Genomic DNA, 22,435 nt, shown 5'->3' on the forward strand with positions numbered 1-22,435 from the left:
TTTTCAAACGAAGGCTTTCGCCTCGTCGCACTTTAGTGGTCCAAGGGGGGTGGAGGGTGTGGCTGTTCCTGGCCCTACGGGGCTGGGACGGGTAGGTCAACGTCGCTTGCGGCGGGGGCTAGCCAGCCACCGAATTTTTGTCTTTTGTAGGCCGTTATTGCACCCGCCACCGCTTAGGTGGTGGATGACGGCTGTTGAGGCGCGCGTATTTTTCTTTCTTCTCTACTTTCTCTCTTCTGTCCGCACGAAGCAGCGGGGGTGGCGAGAAGACGGACACTTATAGCCAGTAGCAGGCCCGTGCATTTCCTTTTCCTTCTTTCTGAAGCCACAACAACAACAGTGGTCCAAAGTGTACCTTGGAATTTTTTCGCGTACGCGTGAGTGTGTGCGTGTGTATGCTCTCGCATTTTTCTGTGGGTGCGTGCGTTTGGGTGTATGCATGCGCGTGTATGTGCGTAAATATGTAGCCGAGTGTAAGTACAAGTACGAAAATCGTCCACAGATGTCTCGCTACAGCGAGGTCTATGAGCGGGTGGTGTTAAGAACATTTATTGGCTATACAAGGGCCAGGATGTATGTTTGGATCAGCCCATAAGGGACCGGTCCTTATAAGCACTAGGTGGAGGTCCCTAGTTTGTAACCCCAGTGGCTGTTGCCGCCACCAGGGCGCGCCCGACTAAGGCTTGTTGGGCCTGTAAGTTGTAGCAGCCGAGCAGGATCGCCTGCCAGTCCTCCCGGGTTGGGTTGGGGATGGGGAAATAGTCGGGTTGGAGGGGCAGGCCCACACCATGTGATAGATGTCTGAAGACACCGCTCCACAGTGTGGGCAGCTGCCACTAAAGGAGGGGTCAAAATGTTTTAGGGCTGCCGGGCACAGCAATGTATTGGTGAAGAGGCGGAGAAGGAGCCGCTAATCCGCCTTTTTGAGGCCTTTACATGGGCTGGGGTAAAGGCGATGACAATTTCCATAGTACGTCGTGATATCTTTGAAGGTATAGACAGGATTAAAATAGGGTTCTTGGCCGGGTGGGGAGGAAAAAACAGCCCGGTGAGAGAGCGCGTGGGCGGCTACGTTTGCTGCCTCGTTTCCTGCCAAACCCTGATGAGCAGAGGCTCATATAAGGGAACGGTGTGCGGGGTCCGTACCCCGTATGCAATTTCAGTAGATTTCTTAGAAACCCGGCGGACCATGCGGCTCCCCTGGTCCCCCACCTTACGGAGTTTGGCCAACGTAGTGTCTGACCGACTTTGTGGATGTAGAGTCCGAGTACCCGTATTTAGTCGGCGTCGTGTATAGGATCACTGTCCAAAGAAATAGTGATTTGAGTTGTGCACTTTGGTGAGGGGCGGAGGTGCACAAATTCCGATTTTTGTGGGGAACACTGAAGACCGCAGCGGCGGGCGTCGCCGCTGTTTGCAGGCTCTTTGCAATGTCCCATATGCTGCCATGCGTGGCTCACAGGGTGATGCCATCGGTATAAAGGACGTGCTGCCCACCAGTGACACTATCGAACTGGGCAGGCGGGTGCATCATAGCCAGATTGAAGATCAGCGGGGAAAGTACCGCGCCTTGGGGGGTTCCCCGCGTGCCGAGTAAGGACCATGCTCATTATCTTGGATGCGAATGCAGGATTCACGATCCGTAAAAAATTGCTTTATGTATTGGAATGTGTTGAGGCCACAATCGGTCTGGCTTAGGTTAGTGAGTATGATCTCGTGTGTTACGTTCACCACTAAAGGAAGAAGAGAGAAATTTACTAAAACTAATCCAGGCATACGTAATAAGCAGAATCAGTTACGCCACGCCCTACCTAGACATCAAGGCCGGCGAAAAAGAGAAGTTAGACTGCCTGATTCGAAGATACGTTAAGAAGGCGCTAGGACTGCCCATGGGTACCTCGAGCGAACGACTGCTCGAACTCGGGGTGCATAACACGTGGGCAGAATTGGCGGAGGCAGTGCGAGTCTCCCAATTAGAGAGACTAAGCACGACCGAGACGGGCAGGGTAATCCTTGCAAAAGTAGGCCTCTACCCAGACAGAGGAGTTCAAAAAAAGTCACAATTAATAGTGAAATCAGGAATGCCTTGGTAGTCCCCCCCTTCCCCAGAAATATGCATCCAGAATTTGATGTCGAAAGAAGGGCCAAACAAGCCGAAGCTCTAGAGCGACGGTTCAAGAACATGGGAGCAAAGGAAGTAGTCTATGTTGATGCGGCAAGTGGCAGAACAGGTGCGGCGGTAGCTTCGGTAGTGGATGGCCGAGGGGCACCGGTATCCGCGGCAGCCATCAGAGGCCGCAACACAGAGACTGCGGAGGCAGTTGCGATAGCGCTAGCTTGCGTAGGAACAGAAGCCAAGTTCATAATTAGCGACAGCAAAACTGCCATTCAAAATTTTGGGAAGAGGAGGATATCGCCGGAGGCGGCCAAAATCCTCACCCAAAGAACGATGAATAGGAAAATTCAGTTAATTTGGACACCCGCTCACGCTGCCGTCCCTGGTAACGAGGCTGCTCACGAGCTAGCCCGAGCTCTATACTTCCGGATAGCCGTCGAGCCCCCCGAACACTGGGCATACGAGGAGCGTCTGCAAAATTATGGGGAAATCATTGACCATTATAAATTGGGACGTAGACTGGTACCCCCGCCAGATATGTTAGACTAAATAATAGAGAAGCTGTCGCGTGGAGGCGGCTACAAACTAATACGTTCATGAACCCGGTCTGGGTGTTTCACGCGCTACCAGACCTTAGGGACAATGATCTCTGCAAACACTGTGGGGCGATAGGGACCCTCGACCACATAATTTGGGAGTGCCCACAATCTCCAGGGATAGGGCAAAATATTACAGGTAGAGAAGCCTGGGATACCCTGCTGCGAAGCACGGACCCTGCGATCCAGCACCGCACCGTCCATCTGGCGGAAGAGGCCGCAACAAGCCAAGGGCTATCTGCCAGCCTCTAATCCGTGGACTCCCCGTTTCCGATGGAATTAAAAGTTGTACAACCAACCAACCAACCCTTTGAGATCTAAGGCGAGTACTACCCGCTCATTATGGGGGCATTCGAGTGGGTCAAGGACTTCCCGACTGAGTTGCAGGAGGACATCTTGAGCGGATCTGTGTGGGCGGAATCCCAACATGGTGCCCGCGAATACATGTTTTTCTTCAAGATATTCAGATAGCCGGTGCCGCACCATCGTCTTCATTTCCTTATTCCTGATTTAGGAATAAGGGTTACCAGAGCCGTTTTACAGTCGCTTGGCAGGGGGGTGTCCCCGCGCCAAATCGCATTGATGTAATCGAAGAGGCACTGGTATGCTGAGTCGGCCAGGTTCGTCAAAAGCTTGACGGTGACCTTATCTCTTCCCGGGGCAGTGCCCCGTTTCATTTTGGCAAGAGCCGCCCACAGATCATGGAGGTGGAAAAGTTGATCCAGTTCTGTGTTCTCTCTGCCTGCATAAGAGTATGCTGATCCATGGTGGTCTTGGGCTGTACAGACACCGGTCCCGGAGTTTTTGTGCCAGTTGAGTTGTGTTGCCATAGAAAGCATGCATGGCTCTCTGCAAATGTTTCTGTGTTTCGGTTCGTATTTGGGTTGGGTCGATCAGGGCTCGAAAGAGGCGCCATGTGTTGCGGCTGGACATTTGTCGCGCGGGCGATACCGGAGTTTAGATTTTTACTTTAACCAAACTCCCCGACCACAGCTACGTACGTTTGCCTCGCGCATCCAATCTCCTAGACTTTTATAACATTTTAATCCAGGAACTGCAAATTAGTGCGAAGTGGCGTTTCTTTTCGCGAGCCATATAGGTAAACTAAGGCGACATGGCGAACCCCATGTCAGAAAGCGCAGAATTAATTTAGAACTTCTATCATTCTTTATCATGCTTCTAGAAAGGGAGTTCGAGTGCTTGGACTCAACGGCGCGGGATCAAATCCAGGCTGTGATGGTCCCTTTTAACGGATGCAAAAAGCAAGGCGCCCGTGTGCTTTGCAATGCCGGTGCACGTTAAAGGCTACACTACGACTTCACTCAAAGCCACAGTTGCTTTGGGACGTTAAACGCTACAAACCAAACGTAATATTTATCATGCTTATTGTTTTCTTTTTATGATTCGCTTCTCCTGAAAAGTGACGAGGGTCGAACCGGTGACCAAGAACGATAGAAAACTATCGCACTTTCGTATATACTTATACGCATATCCTATAATACTTTTATTAGTGCTATCAGTGTATAAAATCAACCGCGCGAACTCACTGCAGATTAAACTTGGTCTCACTGGCACATGATATGGAGGTGATGGTAACTGTGGCAGCGGCGATTTTTTCTCACCATCCACGCGTGACCGAGCTCTGCTGTCATATCCTAGGCAGGGTTACAGGATAAAACGCTAATGGTTTGGTTTGTGGGGTTTAACGTCCCAAAGCGACTGAGGCTGAGAGACGCCGTAGTGGAGGACTCCGGAAATTTCGACCACCTGGGGTTCTTTAACGTGCACTGACATCGCACAGCACACGGGCACCTTGCCTTTCGCCTCCAAGGCGTCCGTGTGCTGTGCGATGTCAGTGATGTCGCGACTGTCCTAGTTGCTTTTCGCTGCTACCCTCTGAGGCGAAATCGCGTGCAACATTTACTCCATCGGGCACGCTTACACCTATGTCCGTGCTTTCAGAACTGAAGAAGCGGTCGGTTTGTACCAACTAAGCTTGTGCGTAGCGTTCAGCGTCAGCGTGCAGGTGGTGCAAATTGTGCTATTCCAATTGCGGTCAGAGTAGTAGTTGAACACAACGCTTCTTTTTACTATAGTGAGCTAGTTATAGATTTACGGCGACTCTGCGACATCTCACGCTCTGCCGTGAGATGGTCCACCTCACATATACGTCTTCGTCTTCTTCCTAAAGTTGCGACAATGGAAACCTTGCTATGAAAGCGTGTGAAACGTCAAGGAAAAGCTTAGCCGATCGGAGCGACGACGTACGCATTTACAATGCTCAGCATGAGTGAATCTAGTAGGCTACTTCTCAGCACGTAAAAAAATAAAAGCAGCCCTGACTTTCCGTTGACTGGAACTGCTAAGTTATGATCCTCGCGTAGTTTCATAGCTTTCCTACAATCGGTCCGTAACCTTTTATCACGGAGTGAGAAGTCAGGGGCGATGATGATAATCATGCACTGCCGCCTAATTACTCCGCAAGCGTGACTGCACAGCGACGCGGTAGTATATGGGGCTTCAGCAGCGGACAGGACTGCTTTGTCGCTTGAATGGCTGACAGTCCGCCAGGACACGCATTTGGTTGTGAAATAACGGCCATGGATATACTCTGAGTCCTTCCTTGTTGCGAATATTCGCACTTGGTCATGAGTACAGCTTTGGGCCAACCACACACCAGACACACTCGCAGTGGACACGGTTACTGAACCGCGGTTTTCCTGGTTCGTGGACCACAAAGCCATCTAACTGCTGAAAAACGACGTTCTCGTGGCTGAGGAAGAGGTGCTCGCTATCACCCACCAGGGCGACGAGACCGCTGGACGAACAAATACGGATTCGAAAGTGTGCAGAATGTGCAGCAGCGGAAGCTTATCCACTGTGGGAAGCCACATACTCAAGGCGAGATGAAAAATCAACTTCCCGAGATGCTTCATAACGTGGACACCAGGACACGAGACAGTCAACGGAAGCCACCGTGCCGATGTCAATGTTTGGTCATACGTCATCAGAGAGGCGTGCAACTACGAGGAACTGGACGCAGTCACAACAAGCTATGGAGCCATCCTTGAAAACAAAAGAGCCCTAAGGTGGTCCTACCCTGCTTTCCATGAAAACACGAAGACCTTAATAGAGAGCAAATGGTTGCCTGAAGACAATTGAAGACTAATACATACCTAAACTTAAGTCGACTAATCAAAATCTATCCGACAACATGCCAGAATAAATGCCCGCCATGCGTGGAACACTCTGCGCATTACAATGTTACATGGGTCTAAAAAAAAAAAAAAAAAAAAAAAAAAAAAAAAAAAAACAGGTAGCGCCAATACACGTCAACAGTGGGAGCCTGCGCTTTTCAGCTCGATGCTTGATGACCAGCTCAAGCTGATCGACAGAGCGTGCAAGACGGCAAAGGCCACTGGGGCCCTGGAGTGAGGACCTTGCCCACTTCTGGAGAATTCATTTTACCACAGTAAAGATTTTCACTCACTCAACTGCTGCATCAGAGCCTATAAGGTTGGGCGGGTTCGGTGACTACGTGCGTATCATTGCTTATGCTCCTTTCAATAATTTTAGCTTCATTTTTATTTTCGTAAATGAGAGAAGCCTAGCTGTAGGGACTCACGTGATCATCTTTTCTACTTCCGTTTCTGCATGCCTCTCTCCGGCACCTCTGTAGCGAACTTAAACCCCGCACAAGTAAACGCGATTCTTCTTTATTGTCGAAGTGTGAGGACCTCTCCTATTGTTTTTTTTTTCTTTTCTTTTTTTTTTACTAACAGGGGAGCGAGTGCGTTTTCCGTCGGAATGAAAATGTCGCTTCGAGATGTCCACTTGCAACAGAATGGCCTGAGCGAACCCGGGAACTACGAGACGTTCCTTGGACAACGGAGACTTGCAGGAGGAAACCCAAGCAAAACCCGAGTTTGTGTGCCAACATGCAGCGGATATGAGGCTGAGCTATATACAGCTGGGAAGTTCTCTAAATATTGCTTTATTTTTCATCCATTGCAAGATAACCGCAGTGTTGCACCCATGCATGTCAATGCCAGTTGCAGTGACTCCCTTTGTATCCAGTCTGTCCCCACGTTAGGGGTCCACTTTGACGGCAGAAAAGTTGAAGCTGCACATGAAAATAACCTCTTTGCTGCAGTGACGGTGCGTCCTGAATGAATGAATGAATGAATGAATGAATTAATTAATTAATGTTTATTCCGCAAATTATACTCAAGGAGTATACAATTTGATATGCGACACATAATATTGCCTCTTGTAGACGCAATCCTGAGCATTTAACACTCAGCTGTACTGGGCCTAAGAGTACAGAAAGCGAGATTGTTTTAAGCGAAGATCTAGTCCACTGAGCCTTTTCTACGATCCTACTATAGACATGGCGTACAGTGCTTCCGATAAGTAGTCTTTACACAACACGCACACCGTCAATACCGAACAATATTAACGCAAGCATCGTAAACGCCGTCGCATATGTCCTGCAAGCTTCGGTGGCTACACTAGTGCTTGCGGCTAATTCGTAAGGCATGCGCAGGTATGAAGACTTGGCGCACGCTGTCCGCCCACTGGCCGGAAAGAGTGCCTGAGACTGCGCATTAACATCAGATGCTGCATGAGGGACAAAAATAATGAAGACAAAAAATCCACTTTGGCTGAGCGCTGTATACAGCAGCCGATAAACAAGGTCCGCGCTCAATGTTTGCCTTTCCCGTGCCTCCTTCGCTGCTGATGTCGGCACGCACCTGTAATTATACAGCCAGAGGATAGGGGAAGGGGGGGCTGAAAGTGAGCGCGGCCTAGTCTCGTGAGGAGTGTAATTACCAGAGATGAGCGCTTCGCAATTAAAGGCACGCTGCTGCTGCCGAATCGGGGCCTGTGCAACAACTGCGTGCCTGAGCCAAACGAACGCCGGCGGAGACAGCTAGACGCATCGAACCACGTAATCTGCTGCAGCCGCTTCGGTGAGGCAGCGAACGGTGATTCCGCTTTCTTGGTGCTCGGAGGGAGAGATGGTCTTCGCGGTGTTTCCCCTTTCCAGATGGGATATCACGCTAATCTACTTTGTTCGGGTATACGCACGTGTTACGGTGGCACTTTCGCAGAATTGGCCACTAAGAACTGTATTCTGCGTGGAACTGCGAGTGACTAGAACGACTGTAGAACGTACTCGTTCATAAGAATAGGGAAATGCGGGACTTGATAATAGAACTGTCTCAAACAACTGGCTTTGGAAAAATTACCAGTTCACGAAACTAATCACAGCAAGTCTGACTCGGGTTAGAGGAATTCCGACCCGCTCATAGAACTAGCCAAGGAATGTATGTCTTTTTCACATCGATGCTACTTCTTCCAGAGTATTAGGGCAAATCCCTGGTGTGGAGTAGGCTTCTGTAAGGCCGAAATTACTCGTTTTTATCCCGGATGTACGGATACAGTAAAGGGCTATACAGCTTTCCTGAGTGGTCGCAGGTCTGTATACTCATGTGAATGCTAATAAGTAATTACTTTTTAATCGAAATGAGTCCATCACAACCTAAGCTGCTTTGGGACGGTTAAAAACCATATATAACCAAACCAAGAACCGAAACTGTTGGTGGCACTGGAAATATTGTGAACTCTTTAAGGCGCTTGTGAAATGAAATGTGAACTGTAGAGGGGCTATCGTTCGACTGTCGTGCGATTCGAAAGCCTGCTAAGATTGAGGATATGATGTTCTTGCCTAAAAGTATATGAGTCGCCGCAGTTTCTAAGTGAATGATGTCGCAGCATAGCCTCCTGGATTTCCGATAAAAAATTGGTGTCGGCGCGTGATTTTACTTAAAGTTGGCTAGTCATGCCGACACTTATATTCCACTGTCTGGTCTTTTCAACAGATCACACGAAAGCTCTCTTCTCGGTGAAAATATCCTCTACTTCTGTTGGTCAGAAGAGCTCTGTTTTGTTTTTGTCATTTATTTATTGGATGCCTGCATAGCCTTACTGCATTACAACAGGGGAGGGGGTACAAACTTAAAAAGGAATTTAAACAAATGCACATAAGCAAAACCCCAAAGTTTTACAAAACTTGTGATGCAGTGAAAGCATGGAAAAAAGCTATCGCTATGTGCTCCATATGCAGGCCGTACGTGCAAAAAATCAATAACGAAATGGGTTACTATGAAAATAAAATTCTTCGACTCTTTGTCTGTGGCCCCCTCTTCGAGGTACGTGGGAAGCTGTACGTATTTGTAGTGGTCTGTTCTTGTGTGTCAGTAATATGCACTATGAAAAAGATTAAGGCAAATGTTTTCCCGGCGGTCTTTAAAGTCGCTCTACCGAGGATTACGTTTCGTGCTGGTCAGGCTTAATATTTTAGTCATAATTCCCGATAACAAAACGAACTGCTTTATTTTGCATTTTCTCAAGTTTGCCTATATGTTAAGCATTGCGTGGTACCCATCACAGGAAGCCATATTCAAGGACTGAGCGGACATGTGTTAAATACAACTGCTGCTTAAGACGACTGGACAGATGACTGAAATTGCGGCACCAAATCTCTGCAATAGATGCGGATTTATTTACACGAATAACTTGTGATTAAAACATCCTCCTTTTATGTAGGTCAAAATGCAATACTTTTGGTGAGAGCACTCTGTTTCCGTAGGCAACAAAAGCTTTGTTTTTGGTGAGAGCATCGTCTGTTCCTGTAAGTCACAAAAGCTGATTTAGGTGAAAGTATCCTCTCTTTCTCTACGTCACAAAAGCTCGATTTTCGGTGAGAATATACCTCTGATTTCGTATAGTCATAAAAGGGTTCGGTTTTCGGTGAGAGCACCGTCTTTTTCGGCAGGTCACACAGAGCTGCTTTCACTGAAAGTCCGCCCCCCCCCCTTCCCCCCCCTTTTTTTTTCTTTTGTAGATCACAAAAACTGTTTACGGCGGGAGTACCCTTTGTTTCTGTAGGTCACATCTTTGTTTTTGGTGAGAGCATACCCTGCTTATCTAGGTCACAAAGTTGTTTTCGGTGAAAGTGCCCTCTGTTTCTCTAAGTGACAAATGCTTCGTAAACTTAACCAGCGCTGCGACAGGGGAGAAAGAAGAGAAGAAAGGACAGGCGCTTGTCCTTCCTTCTTTTTTTTGTCTACAGTCGCACCGCAGCTCGAGCATTTATCTCCCGGTATTCCTCATCATTCCCCCCACGATCACCCCCAGCCCCTCACTACATATCGCGAGATACTGCAACACGTCCGCTTATCAAGACAAACATTCCCAGTACCTGCTAAAGGACCCGATATATGAGAAGAGTGTCTCCTCAAGTGGTTACAAACATCGTCCTACAATAGTCCCAGCTAGACTGCACGCAATTAGTCTGTGTACTTTCCCAGCTGAATGCACATCTTGCGGCCAGAAAGCAGAAATTTACCATATGGTATGGGCTTTCCCAAAAAAAGAAAAACCAGGCCATACCTCGTAAAGAAAACCCAACATGGGCGGATTGGAAGGTGGCCCTGTCCAGCTCCGGTCTTGCGGCACAAAAGACTTTTCTTGCGAGAGCTCGAACAGCGGCTGCAGCCAACGGAGTCCCGGTCTGTGGACCCGATCAACCCTACCCTTAACCCATAACCCTTTTTCCAAATGAATGCTTTATACTACTGCTCCCCTGTCGTAACGCTGCAAGGCTTTCGAAGATGTGCCTACTAGCTCAAATGCCAGCTTTTTTACAAATGCTCTGTTTTCAGTGAGAGTATCGTCTGCTACTCTGGACACAAGAGTTCTGTTTTAGTTTAGAGTATCATCTGTTTGCGATTAGAGCGCGATAGCCTTAGCCATAGTGTACAGTCGTGAGCAAAAGTGGTATACAACACTCAGCCGGTGCCGGAGGTCGAGTAAACTGCATGCCCACTTCATCTTGCAACATCTAAGATCGAGACAATAGTGGCAGTGCCCTATTTTATCCACATGCATGTGTCACTGTCGCTGTCCCTTACACTGTCGCTAGATGGCACTTCGATGCAATTTTCTCGAGCTCTCTCACTGGTTGAGTGTTGTATACCACTTTTGCTCGCGACTGTACCTAGCTTTAACTGATGGAACTGAGAAACGGTGCATCAATTAAAAGCGTTGAATAACCTTTTTCGTTGGAGCTCACCACTTTGTTAAATTGAGCTGTCGTGAACGTCGTCATTAATACATTTCAGCAGCAGGGGCACTATCTTTGAATTTACAGCGTCGGACTCTGAGGGAGCAGAGAGGAGCGAGATTAAGAGAAGGAAGCAAGTTTCAGCGACACTCAACTTCCCCATACCATAATAACCAAGGTACTCTTCTCATTATTAACGCTGTTATTCGCGACAAAGTGCAAAAAAAAGAAAAGAGAGAGAGAATAGTTCCTTTTTTTTCTGCTTGTCGAAGTACTCCAGTTTCTGACAGTACAAACGCCTATTCCCGACAATTCATAAATAAACGTAAAAATGAATGTAAAATTTATTGCGTTCAGGTACGCCAAAAGGTTACTTATTGCAAGAGATATGCCTATTAGCAGAATAACAACCTAAAATTTAAATCCGCATATAGTAAACAACTCGCAGACAATAGAATGATCTCACATGTTTTTACGAATTTAAGATATGCTTCTAAAATTGAATGCCCAGTTTTATTGCTCTTATATTTCAATTTTTTTTTTGTTTTCACAATTTACTAACTTTGGTTATATAGGCATTGTGTGGCCCTCAGTATATGTACCTGGTGTTCGATTTTGCCTTTCCAAAATGTGAGGACTGCTGACGATGAAACTGACCTTCATCGATCGCTTTCATTGTCACGAAATCACAGGCTTCACAAGGCAACAAAGAGAATAGTCGTAGTCTGTAGTAGTACCCGCAAGTAGATAGACACATGCTGCCCATTTGAGCGAGACTGTTGCAAGTATCATCTCGCCCCTGTACTAAGGATTTCAACCAATGTACCGGGCACTATTTGAATCTTTCATGATGTTTTTTTAGGCTAACAATGTGGACTTGGTCAAATATTTAGTGGAATCCCCCGAAGTCGAGCTGTGTCAGTGGCAACATTGTCCTTTCATGGCGTACTTTTACCGTGAGAACCAGACATGGCAGTAATTGAATTACAGTATTGAAATTACTTAATTTAATTACCTTTTTTGGTAATCTGTAATGTAAATAATTACGTTTTCCGTTTGGTAATTTAGTAATGTAGTGGATTACTTTTGGTACTAATTTCGCAACAAAAGTAAATAATTCCTTTCGAAATTACTTTTACTGAAGTGCGTCTGGTCTGTTCCGGTTTTTGCTCTGGTCTTGTTTTTGTAATGGCAAGTGCGATAGGAAAGAGGGAAGGAATAGCTCTATGGGACGGAATTTGGCGGAAAGACGAAAGAATGTGTGTGCTTCGCGTCTGGAGAACAAGTTGTTTTTTTTTACTAGGTTTACTTAGTTTTTACATGGATGGAAACTAGAAAGTAATTTAAAATTGAATTACTCAGTAAAAGTAATTGTAATGTAATTTCATTCTTTTTTGGGAGAAGTAATGAGTAACGTAATTTAATTACTGTTCTGCAATTTTCAGCAAAGTAATTAGTAATGTAATTTAATTACTTTTCAAAAGTAATTTTGCCATGTATGGTGAGAACGTGGTCTGACAGGTGACTCTCGCTGGAAGCTCACACGCCGCGCCACATTTTTTATGTGCACGCGCATCATACATGCCTATTCGACACCACCAACTGTCGTTCCCAGCGAGACCTCCGGTAGTCTCGTTCCATAGGTAGCCTTACAGAAAACCCGCCCAGAGACAGGGCGTAGCATATAACCGCCGAAACAGACATCATGACGTCAGTGTTTCCGACTACCACTATCGAGCGCGTAGACATAACGTTATCCCCGCTCTTGTGAGTACAACAAGCTGAGGTACAATTTGTACATGCGTGCACTACGGCTACTTTGCGTCAAACACAGGTTCTGGACTAATTATGACTAATTATCTTTCAAAGTTGCCGACCGAGAGCTCGTACCCAGCTCGACATGCATTGCGCGCCTTTTGTTCGGCCGACCGTTACCCGATCCGCATGTTGTTAGCCGCTTGTACCCGATTACCATCTATATGTGTTGGAAGCTAACAAATACGGCTCTACTTAAGTTGAGGACAACGCAGAGAGCTATAGAACGGAAGATGATAGATGCAACATTAAGAGAGAGGAAGCCTGCAGAGTAGTTCAAAGAAATAACTGGAATTAATGACATTTTAGTGGAAATCAAGAAGAAGAAATGGGCATGGAGAGGGCATGTTGTGCGAAGAGAGAGTACGGATAACAAATTGGGTACCAAGGTAAGAAAGTATAGCAGGGGGCGGCAAAAAGTTAGGTGGGCGGATGAGGTTAGAGAGTTTGCAGGGATCCAGTGGATGCAGCTAACACAGAAACTGGTTAATTGGAGCAATATGGGAAAGGCATTCACTCTGAAGTGTGTATAGTCCGACTGATTATGATGATGTTGCCACAATATATAACCAGATTACAGGTCATACAAAAGTGCTGAAGTTCAAAGTAACACGAGTAAAAAGTAACGTAATGCTTTCGCGTTCTCAACCGTTAGCCGTCTTATACTCTTTAGTGTCTCAGCCGATGTTTTTCTTCTACGAGTCTACATCACAATCAAGCCAATAAAAGAATCTTCGATTTACGGCGGCGGTGATCAAAGCTGATACGAAGACAGATCATGGAGGAGGAGCGACGCGTCAAGTCCGAAACTACCAGTGGGCGGACTTCCGGGTGATGAGCGAAATCTGTGCAATATTTCCTTTCGCTGCATAACCGAGCGGAGAAGCAAGCGACAGGGTAAAAACGCTTCGCGCGACGTCTCTGCACGTTTCTTGCCGCCAGGCTGTCGCGTGTGTATATATGTACATGTGATCGACGCGGAGGCGGCATGAAATAATTTCGATAAAGCCTTCCTGAAGCCTGCATGACTTCACCTTGCATTATTTCTCCAAAGGCGCACAGAGCAGAGCAGATAGGTCGAAGGGCGGCACAGGAATGACAAAACGAGCGCTATCAAACCTACTCTATCCGGAAAAGCATCGATGTTTAAAAGGGGAAAAAACGCCAGCTGGGTTAAAAGCACTTCAGACAAATCAACATAAACAACTACGCAATTGCGAAGCACATATACTATAGGTCTGCGCTTGACATCAAGTTGAACAGGGCTACTGCCGTCTGCAGGTTCCACATATAGGACAGGCACCATATAGCTCGCTGGTCTGCGTTACGCGCTGCTGGTGGCGGAACAGGAATGCAACAGCCAAGAGAGAAGTGTTTTCGACGTGTCTTTCCAGCCAGACGGAATGGGCAACTTTTTCTTCTCGTTAGTTTCATGTTAATACGAAAACATTTCTTGTCTCACGAGTCGTCACCAGACTGCATAAACAGAGCCTGCTGTCAGAGCGTCCGCACAAACTGTCAATAATCCATTGCATGAGTAGTTAATATAATAGTTGATTGAACAATTATGAAAATAGTCAACAGAATGTTTAATTATTCAGTTATTTATAATTGAACAACATTATTTCTAGATTTAGTATATTATTTAAAATGGATGAGTAATTTCGTCGTTTATGTGAATTGGTTAATTACACGTGCAGCAAATTAATCGATGTGATTAACTGAGCATTATGTATTCGTTATTGACTAACTGATTGAATAAATAGCTACTTGAATTGGTCAACTACTTAGAAAATGATGGATCATTTCATCATTTAGGCGAATTAGTGAATACTCGGGCAGCCAGCTGATTAATTTAATAATTGGTAAATTAATTAATCGAGCGAGTTACTTCTATTTGTCAATTAATTGAAAATTGATTAATCATCTCATTGTTTAGATTAATTAGCTAATTACTCATTTTACCAATCAGTTACATTAATTGGTTAATCGGCAAAAGAATGAAGAAACGAGCAAGCAGCAAGATAATCGGCAGCAGTAAGAAAAATTGTTTCGCAATAATGCACCCGAACAGACTTAAATGTAACCCTAGAATGTTTTCTACGGATGCCGAGTTCTTGTCTTTTTAATGCTCGTCATTTCATCGGAAGCTATTGGCACGCACAGCCACTGCAGCGGGTGTCTAAATGCCAGAGCAAAGATACGTTAGGGGGCTTAGCTCCTACTAAACAGTCTGTTCACGGGTGTAATTCAGTGGATTACAGGTGTGCCTGTTGAAAGCTTTACTGCACGCTTCGCATTTCGGCATGTTTCGCTGAAATCGGCTGGTGGGACTTGATGGCTCACCTGTCGCAGAAGATCGTATTTGGATAGCAGAACCCACGCTGGATAACTTATTTCGTTCTGTCTCCACGACACACCCTCCCCTCCCTCTGACCTCCATTTTTTTTTCCATTAAGGAACACCGCAGAGACATCGGTTCGATGTCTGCCCACAATTTCATGCAGGCGGTTAGAACAAACCAACCGTCCCCTTTATCCTGCTATTTCAATCCGTCCGCAACCGTTCGTCGCTTTTTCTTTACACGTCTTCCAGCGTTTTTGTTCGTTTTAAGTTGACTATAACACTATCCTGCACTTTAGCCTACACTGGAGACAGAGGAAGATTTATGGGGCCCTCTAAAGGGGCGGGGAGAGAGAGGGAGGGGCTATTTGAACTATTTATTTTTCTGACCACCATCGCTGAAAAGTTCGGGTCAGCACGGCTTTCCTATGTAAAAGTTCTCGATCAGGCGAAGGGGGCCCACCCTCCGGGTCCTGCCCCATAAATCCCCCCAAGACGGCACAGACAATGTCCAGCTACTTCGAGACTCAACTGTTTCTTTGGCACAGGTGTTTCAACCCTGCATCAACGATTGGGCAGTTCGGTCACTCGGTTTGAAAATATTGTCAGCGTCCTTGTACTGGTGTGAACTGATTATTATTATTATTATTACAACCCATGAAGATGACCCCACATCTTGGGATATCTGTAAGCAGAAGCTCTACGGCCTGTTCGGAAAGCCTATTACGCTCGCTTCTCGCGCCCAAACGTCTACAGAGACTTATATCACTTATATGACGTCCTATCCCTTGTGCCGCAAAGTCGACCACGTCACTCTTGAGGAGGATAAAGTCGGCCACGTAGTAAAAGGCATTGCCAACGGTGCCTTCAACCTCTTGTTGTGCAGGGATTGTTCCACCGTGGACCCTGTGCTGCAGGTGTGCCGACGAGCGAAACAAAGGCGCATATCTCACCGTTTCTACCGGCTACCGAACACGGCTGTCAGCTCCTCCTGTGTCGATCTTCTGAATCCTCGATCTCCTGCTAATGACAGTACATTGACCCGCATCATCCGCCAAGAGCTTGAAGCAATGACTCCCGCAGCCTCACTCTCGCATACCCCCGACAACACCTTGGCTACAATATCACTCATTCAGGCTGTTGTTCGCCAAGAGGTTGCGAATATGGGTCTCCCTTCTACCTGCGCCACCGACACCGTAGCCGTGTTTACATGAATGCGACAGCTAGCGCATTGCATCGCAACCGCTTCCTAGCGCATCGCATTCATGTAAACAGGGCTAATGCGCCAGGAAAGCGCACCGCATTAATGCGCCAAGCAGGGCTGGATTTAGAGGGGTAAGTCGACTTACCCCTCTCGATCTCAATAGGCGACACCGCGTCCGCTACTACCACGCTAGAGATGATGCGCTACATGTAAACGCTGTCGCATCGCATTACCGTGAGGCGCTACTAAATGCGATCCCATACGATGCGCTACTGTCACCTTCACGTAAACACGGCTCGTGGATTCAGGACCTGCCCCTCCAGTGATTGCAGCTGCCTCATCCAACGCCGCTTTCTCGCCCCGATATCGATACCGCAATCCGAATGAATGGCGTACCCATGACAATCGCCTCATCTGCTTTACTTGTTCACGCGTTGGCCACATTTTCCGTCACTGCCGTAGCCGTTGGTACACGCCATCTCATCAGTTCACCTACGTCGACCGCCGCGGAGACTATGCCCCGCGCCTCCACCAAGAGATGTTACGGGGAAGATTCACAGTCTAACAGCTGTCCGCACCACTGAGGATGATCACAGCACAGATCTCAGCACTCGTCTGCGCCGTCTTCTTCTGGGAGTCTGTCGAACTTTATCCTCAGCACGACCAGAGAATACCGCTCAGTAACATTATTATTATTATTATTATTATTATTATTATTATTATTATTATTATTATTATTATTATTATTATTATTATTATTATTATTATTATTATTATTACATAATGAGCGCAAGATACTAAGCTTATACGGGTATTCGTTCGACGCCGTTACTCACACCTGGTTCATGTTCGCGTGCCACGTCTTGTCATTCTGCGCTGCGCAAGTTTATTGCGGTTTATAGCCACTCACTCGAGACGTCCCTTGAGAAGTACGTCTTTCTGTCACTATACCCATAATCAGACCGAGACCATAGCCTGGAAGTCATCTGCATATCGCATTGTGCGATATGCGCGCTATTACAAATGCGTTTTGTTCCAGTCGTCTGGTCATAAACATTCAATTTAGAAGTAGCAGTATGACCAACACCCTTTGGAAATTTACAATCTATCCTAAAATTCTTACCAGGAAGCTCGCAAGAAGACACTTCGAAATCTACCCTGTCACGTCTCCGGTAGCACGGAACATTAGAATAATGTTACAAAATTGGTTGGTTTATGGGGTTTAACGTCCCAAAGTGACTCAGGCTATGAGAGATGCCGTAGTGGAGGGCTGTGGAAATTTCGTCCAGCTGATATTTTTTAACGTGCACTGACATCGCACAGCGCACGGTCGTCTGCTTTCGCCTCCATCGAAATGCTGCTTCTGCGGCCGGGATTGATCCCGCATCCTTTGTCACCGTAGTAGAGTGCCAAAAAATAGTTTGTATAAGTAGCAGCAACGCTGTATATTATTTTGGAATGTTACGTTATATATTGCTAAATATTTAAAAATAGCGTTACATATATTATAAAAAGCATTAACGTTCAAAGTAAATATTCAATGTAATCTAACTTCAAATGCTAATGTAAAGTTATATATTACAAAAATATTTATTTGATAACTCATAAATATCAGCGTAGGCTCAAATCAGCATTGTTTGAATATATTCTTCTGCTCGTCATTACATTAGTTAGTTGCAAGGGGGGTTGGAAGCCGTGGGCAATGCAGTGACACATAAGTTTCTGAAACGAAGAAAAACCAATTTTTATAAGTTCTCTATAGCGATAAAATCCGGCTCTTTTTCCGCACAAAACTCAAACCGAGCTCATTGGGAGTGCGGAAGCTCGCTGGGAAGGACACATTCGCTTCTGACACGTTGCAACGACATTCGCGCCTATTTCAAACTGCTTGCTCTACTGTGCCGTGACAGGCTCTTCCGTTTCATCAGTCCGTCTCAAAAATAACTGGTTTGTATTTGGAAATGACTGTTCGTTTCCTCGCAACAAGTGGCGAAGCAAAAGAATGTACACAGCGTAGAACAATAGCGCATGTTCGAATTGGGCGCCGTATACTCATTGTCACACGACATCAGCGGTTCGACTAAGCTTCCTGTGCGTGTGATGCGAAAATGTGAAGTCCCAATGGCTTTACAGGAAATGTAAGACGCAGTAACTGTCAAACATCTCCGTGGACACCTGAAACACGCCGTAAGAGAAAGAAGGAAGGTCGGCGCGAAAGAAGAAATATGTGTCGTAGCAGAGGCAACGTAATTTATTTCACCTTGGTATTTTAAACACCACCAATATCGTACAGAACACGGACGCCTTTGCGCTTTGCCTCCATCGAAGCGCGGCCGCTGTGGTCTTGACCACTGCGCCACAGCGGCGGGTACGTGTAATGTACGACTTTAGAAATTACTTTTTCTTAATTTCAAAACAATAGATATGACATCATCTTGACCATGGCTTCCAGGGGGAGGGTGCGGTAGCCGTGCATCCTAGTGTGCTAAAAAAGAAGTTAGTTGTCGACTCATTAGCTATATAATTATTAGAGCTTTAAACGAAAATTACGTGAAGATTTGTTTCTGGAAATATTTGTCTTTAGTTCGTACTCCGTATTTTCATAGAACTCTCGGAAGTTCGTACAAGCACCCAGCATAATCCTGACTCCATGGTTTAAATTAGGAGGTAAATGCATGAGTTGCATATTAGGCTACAGTGTGAAGCTCAAGGATCTGGCTGTGGTTGCACTTTCGTGAGCGGTTTATATGCCATTTTGCAGAATGCTGCAGTTATATGTAGCGAGAACATGTGAATGGTAGGGGAATGAGATAACTGAATTAGCAATTAACCCTCCCCACTCAAAATATGCTACCAGGGGTGTGATGGTGACTGGGTGAAAGTGTAGAACTTCGTGACCATCATCTATTTTCAAGTCAGAGATTGTCTGACAGCTAGCCACCCTAGCAAGTTCCTTTATACTACACAGTCGGTGGCGATCGAGCCGACTGGAATATAGGCTTTGGCGAGTTTATATGACACTGCGATGAACAGAGCGCGGACATGAAGGGCCACTAGGAAGAAACACGCGGACGAGCGCTAAAACTGGATTACCTTCCTGGCCACTGGAATGAATACGTCTGGCTCCGAGTGATACCAAGCGACGACGCACGCGGGCTCAAAAATTTGGAATGAATAAAGAATTCAATCATTCAGCCACCCAAAGCCAAAAATATGAGCAGGCTTTCATCACCCGCTGTGACATTAGGTGGAGGCACGTGACCGCACTGTGGCTGACAGCAAACGTGAAAAAGTTCGTAAGTAAAGAACATTTTCAGCACTATCAAATTTAACTAGCTTATTCGACAGTGACCACACGGCACGGCGAAACGAGCACCAGGCGAGAAAGGCACGTGCCGCGCAAGGACCACGTGCCGAGAGCTTGGCGAGATGGTGTCCGCTCACCTGTGCCGTCGGCGGCAGCAGCAGGCAACAGCAGCACACGATTGAGGCGCAGAGAAGCAAGCCGTGGCCGCACACAGGCATGCCTGCTCAGGGTACCCTAGCTCAGGGGCTCCACGCGCGCCGCTCACGACGACGCTGAGACAACGACGACGACGACGACACCGCCGGTGACGCCGCGCCGCCGACGACCACCCACATTCCACTCGCGCGCGCGTTCTACGCCGTCGGGCTTGCCGAACTGCGCGCGCTCTCTGTTCCGACCGCCACTCGCGGCGGCGGTGGCGCTGGCTCCGCGGCTCCCATTGGATGCGGCATTTGTAGTTATTCTCTCTCCGGCTTATGCATGTTCTTCCTCGCTTCTTCCACCCTGGAGACGGATGATGCGAGTGGCCAGTGGCGCGTTGGCTACCGGCGAACAAAGCACGCGCGGGAAATCTCAGAAAAGCATGAAGTTATAGAAGGAGCGATACGCGCACTTTCTCATAGTGGAAAAATCTGAACATCGCTATAAGGAAACAAAACAGTAGATGAAAGTAAGGAAAGGTCGTGGTGGAATAGGGTAGTGCTTAGGTTTAAACGAATAACACTTTGGCAAAAACAGGCGCATCACTGACGAAATGGGAGATGAAAGGAAGGAAAAGTCGCTGTAGCATTGTGTACTGCTTTGACTTGGACGAATAAAGCAGTGACTTTGGCAAGAACAGGAGCATCAAATTTACCAGAAAAAAAAACCGATAGAAGGACACGGAACGAAGCGTGCGATTTCATTAACTTCAAAAAAACCTTGGTTAATTAAGAAGGAGCTGCGTCTCGAAAGGGCGCCTATTGTAGCGCTGAGCAGACTCTCATAAAGAATACTGGATACCTTTTCTCACCTATGGATGGCATCGACGTGGAGCGCCCGTCGCCACCGTGTGATACACCTCTGAAGTGTGTGTCAGTGAGACTTGTACGAGCGAATCCGCCGACCTGCTATTCGAGTCTCTCTTCAGAACTGCAACACTCAGAACGTGTCAGGCCTATATTCCACAGGGAACCCGCAAGTATCGAAGGGCACCCTTCATGATTGCAGCCGACGGGAACTTACCGATACAAATAGGTGCAAATGTCCTATCTGGAACGGACCATTATGGTGCTTGTAAAAGGCGCCGACTGCGATACTCTGAGAAGCATCGAAAGGTGGATAATTGTGGCCGCGCATTAACTGTCGTTTGTGCAGTTAATTCGCGGTAAAAGGTAATTCGTCTGCACCTGTTGCCAGGAGACGGCGGCTTGTGTGTCAAAGTCCTACGAGGCGGTGGAAGTTTCTGTGCTGAAGAGGCTGAAACTCGAAATGCTCGTTATACTGGGAGGGCATCGACTAAAGAGTAGCATTAAAAAGAGAAATACTTGCAGCTCCGGTTGACGTAACCATTGGAAGTCGAGATTCATCGAACGATGTGGATAAAGGAAAGATGAAATAAAAGGCCGAGGAGGCGCGCTTGACTTATAGTGAAGAGAACAATATCAGAGATTGAAACTGACGTTGAAGAGAGAGTCACCGCGCTCCCACACGTGCACAAAAGCCATCCAAGCGTCTCGAACCAGTGAAGGCATCCCACATGGGAAACTTATAACGCAATTTATATAACACTGCGTTATGATATTTGTGAACAAGAACGGATGGGTCCCCTCGACGTTGCCTTGCTGTGGACGTTTGTACGGACAAAGTTTTCTAATTAGGCAAGTAGCATTACATTTTACTGATTTATTATGAATATCAAGAATAAAAATAGCATTAAACGTATACGGCCATATATCTGATCTTACTGTGTTCTTTCAAACCTTCTTTGAAGTTTTTGGCCATAACCAACTATATGTACAAAGGTAAAGGTACGTGCGAACTACGGAACACTAAATAATGAACTGTTAGATAGTTTATCTTCTAAATAATACTCTGCTGTCATAATAAAGGCACAGAAAAGTTTGTCTATGCTGGTTTTGGCGACAAGATCACAGTTTTTTATTCTTTTGCAAAAGGCTCAACTTTCTGTGCACAAAATCTGTCTAGTATCCTTGACTTTTTACCTTTCTTTCTCCATCTACAAACCAATGCGTTGTTTATTGCTAGCTCTGTTAAGCATGTCATTCCTTAGTAAGCCTTATCATCCCATTTTATAATTATGTGCAATGCCCTGCAAACGCCACTGATTCTCGGTTTTTTTTTTTTTTTGTAGTCGGAACTATTATGTGAACTATTATTTATTATTATATTTTGAATTATGGGGGGGGGGGGGGGGGGGTGCAATACGCAACGTGTTTTCTTCGGCATTTCGTGTTGCACTGTCTTCTAAATCGCCCACAAGTCTTAGTGAAAACGGAGGTTGACACTTTGTCAGTCAACAGTGCCTGTCGTTTCTTGGCAGCAAGTGTGTGCTGCAGTTTCAGTGCCAATTGAGTTCTGTTGAGGGTACACCCAGACTTATGCGGTCAATGTACAAAACAAAAACTAGAAGAATGCAGTGCATATAATTTCACATATTTAACAAGCTGTAATCAAATCTGTGAGTTAAAATCTCTTTTTATCTGTATGTTTATTCCACACATCAGCCGCTTAAGCATTGGGAAGATCAATAGTTACGGTCTGAAAAAAAAAAAAAAAAAAAGAACTGCCGTATGCAAACATAGCAGGTAATACAACCTGCGTAAACAGTAAAACATAGAGCATTTCGTTTCGCTGAATGCATTGCTTCTTAAATACATGCATGTTTTTAGCAAAGTATTACATCTAGAGAACGTAGCTTTTG

At 46.3% G+C, this 22,435-nt stretch overlaps 2 protein-coding genes across 2 annotated transcripts in view; one reads left to right on the forward strand and one right to left on the reverse strand.

Moving 5' to 3' along the window:
- LOC146182406 (metalloprotease TIKI1-like) overlaps positions 1-19,877 on the reverse strand; it is a 116,273-nt gene extending 96,396 nt beyond the window's left edge. The window contains exon 1 of the mRNA XM_084577498.1: positions 19,650-19,877. Within this exon, the coding sequence (XP_084433624.1) occupies positions 19,650-19,730 (81 nt within the window). The 5' untranslated portion in view covers positions 19,731-19,877. The remainder of the gene's footprint in view (positions 1-19,649) is intronic.
- The window catches only part of LOC146182407 (uncharacterized), a 119,683-nt gene that overhangs the window by 45,763 nt on the left and 51,485 nt on the right, over positions 1-22,435 (forward strand). The window lies entirely within an intron of this gene.

This window comes from Amblyomma maculatum, chromosome 8 (genome assembly GCF_055883805.1).
Source record: "Amblyomma maculatum isolate TAMU_Amacu chromosome 8, ASM5588380v1, whole genome shotgun sequence".
NCBI classification, from domain to species: Eukaryota; Metazoa; Arthropoda; class Arachnida; order Ixodida; family Ixodidae; genus Amblyomma; species Amblyomma maculatum.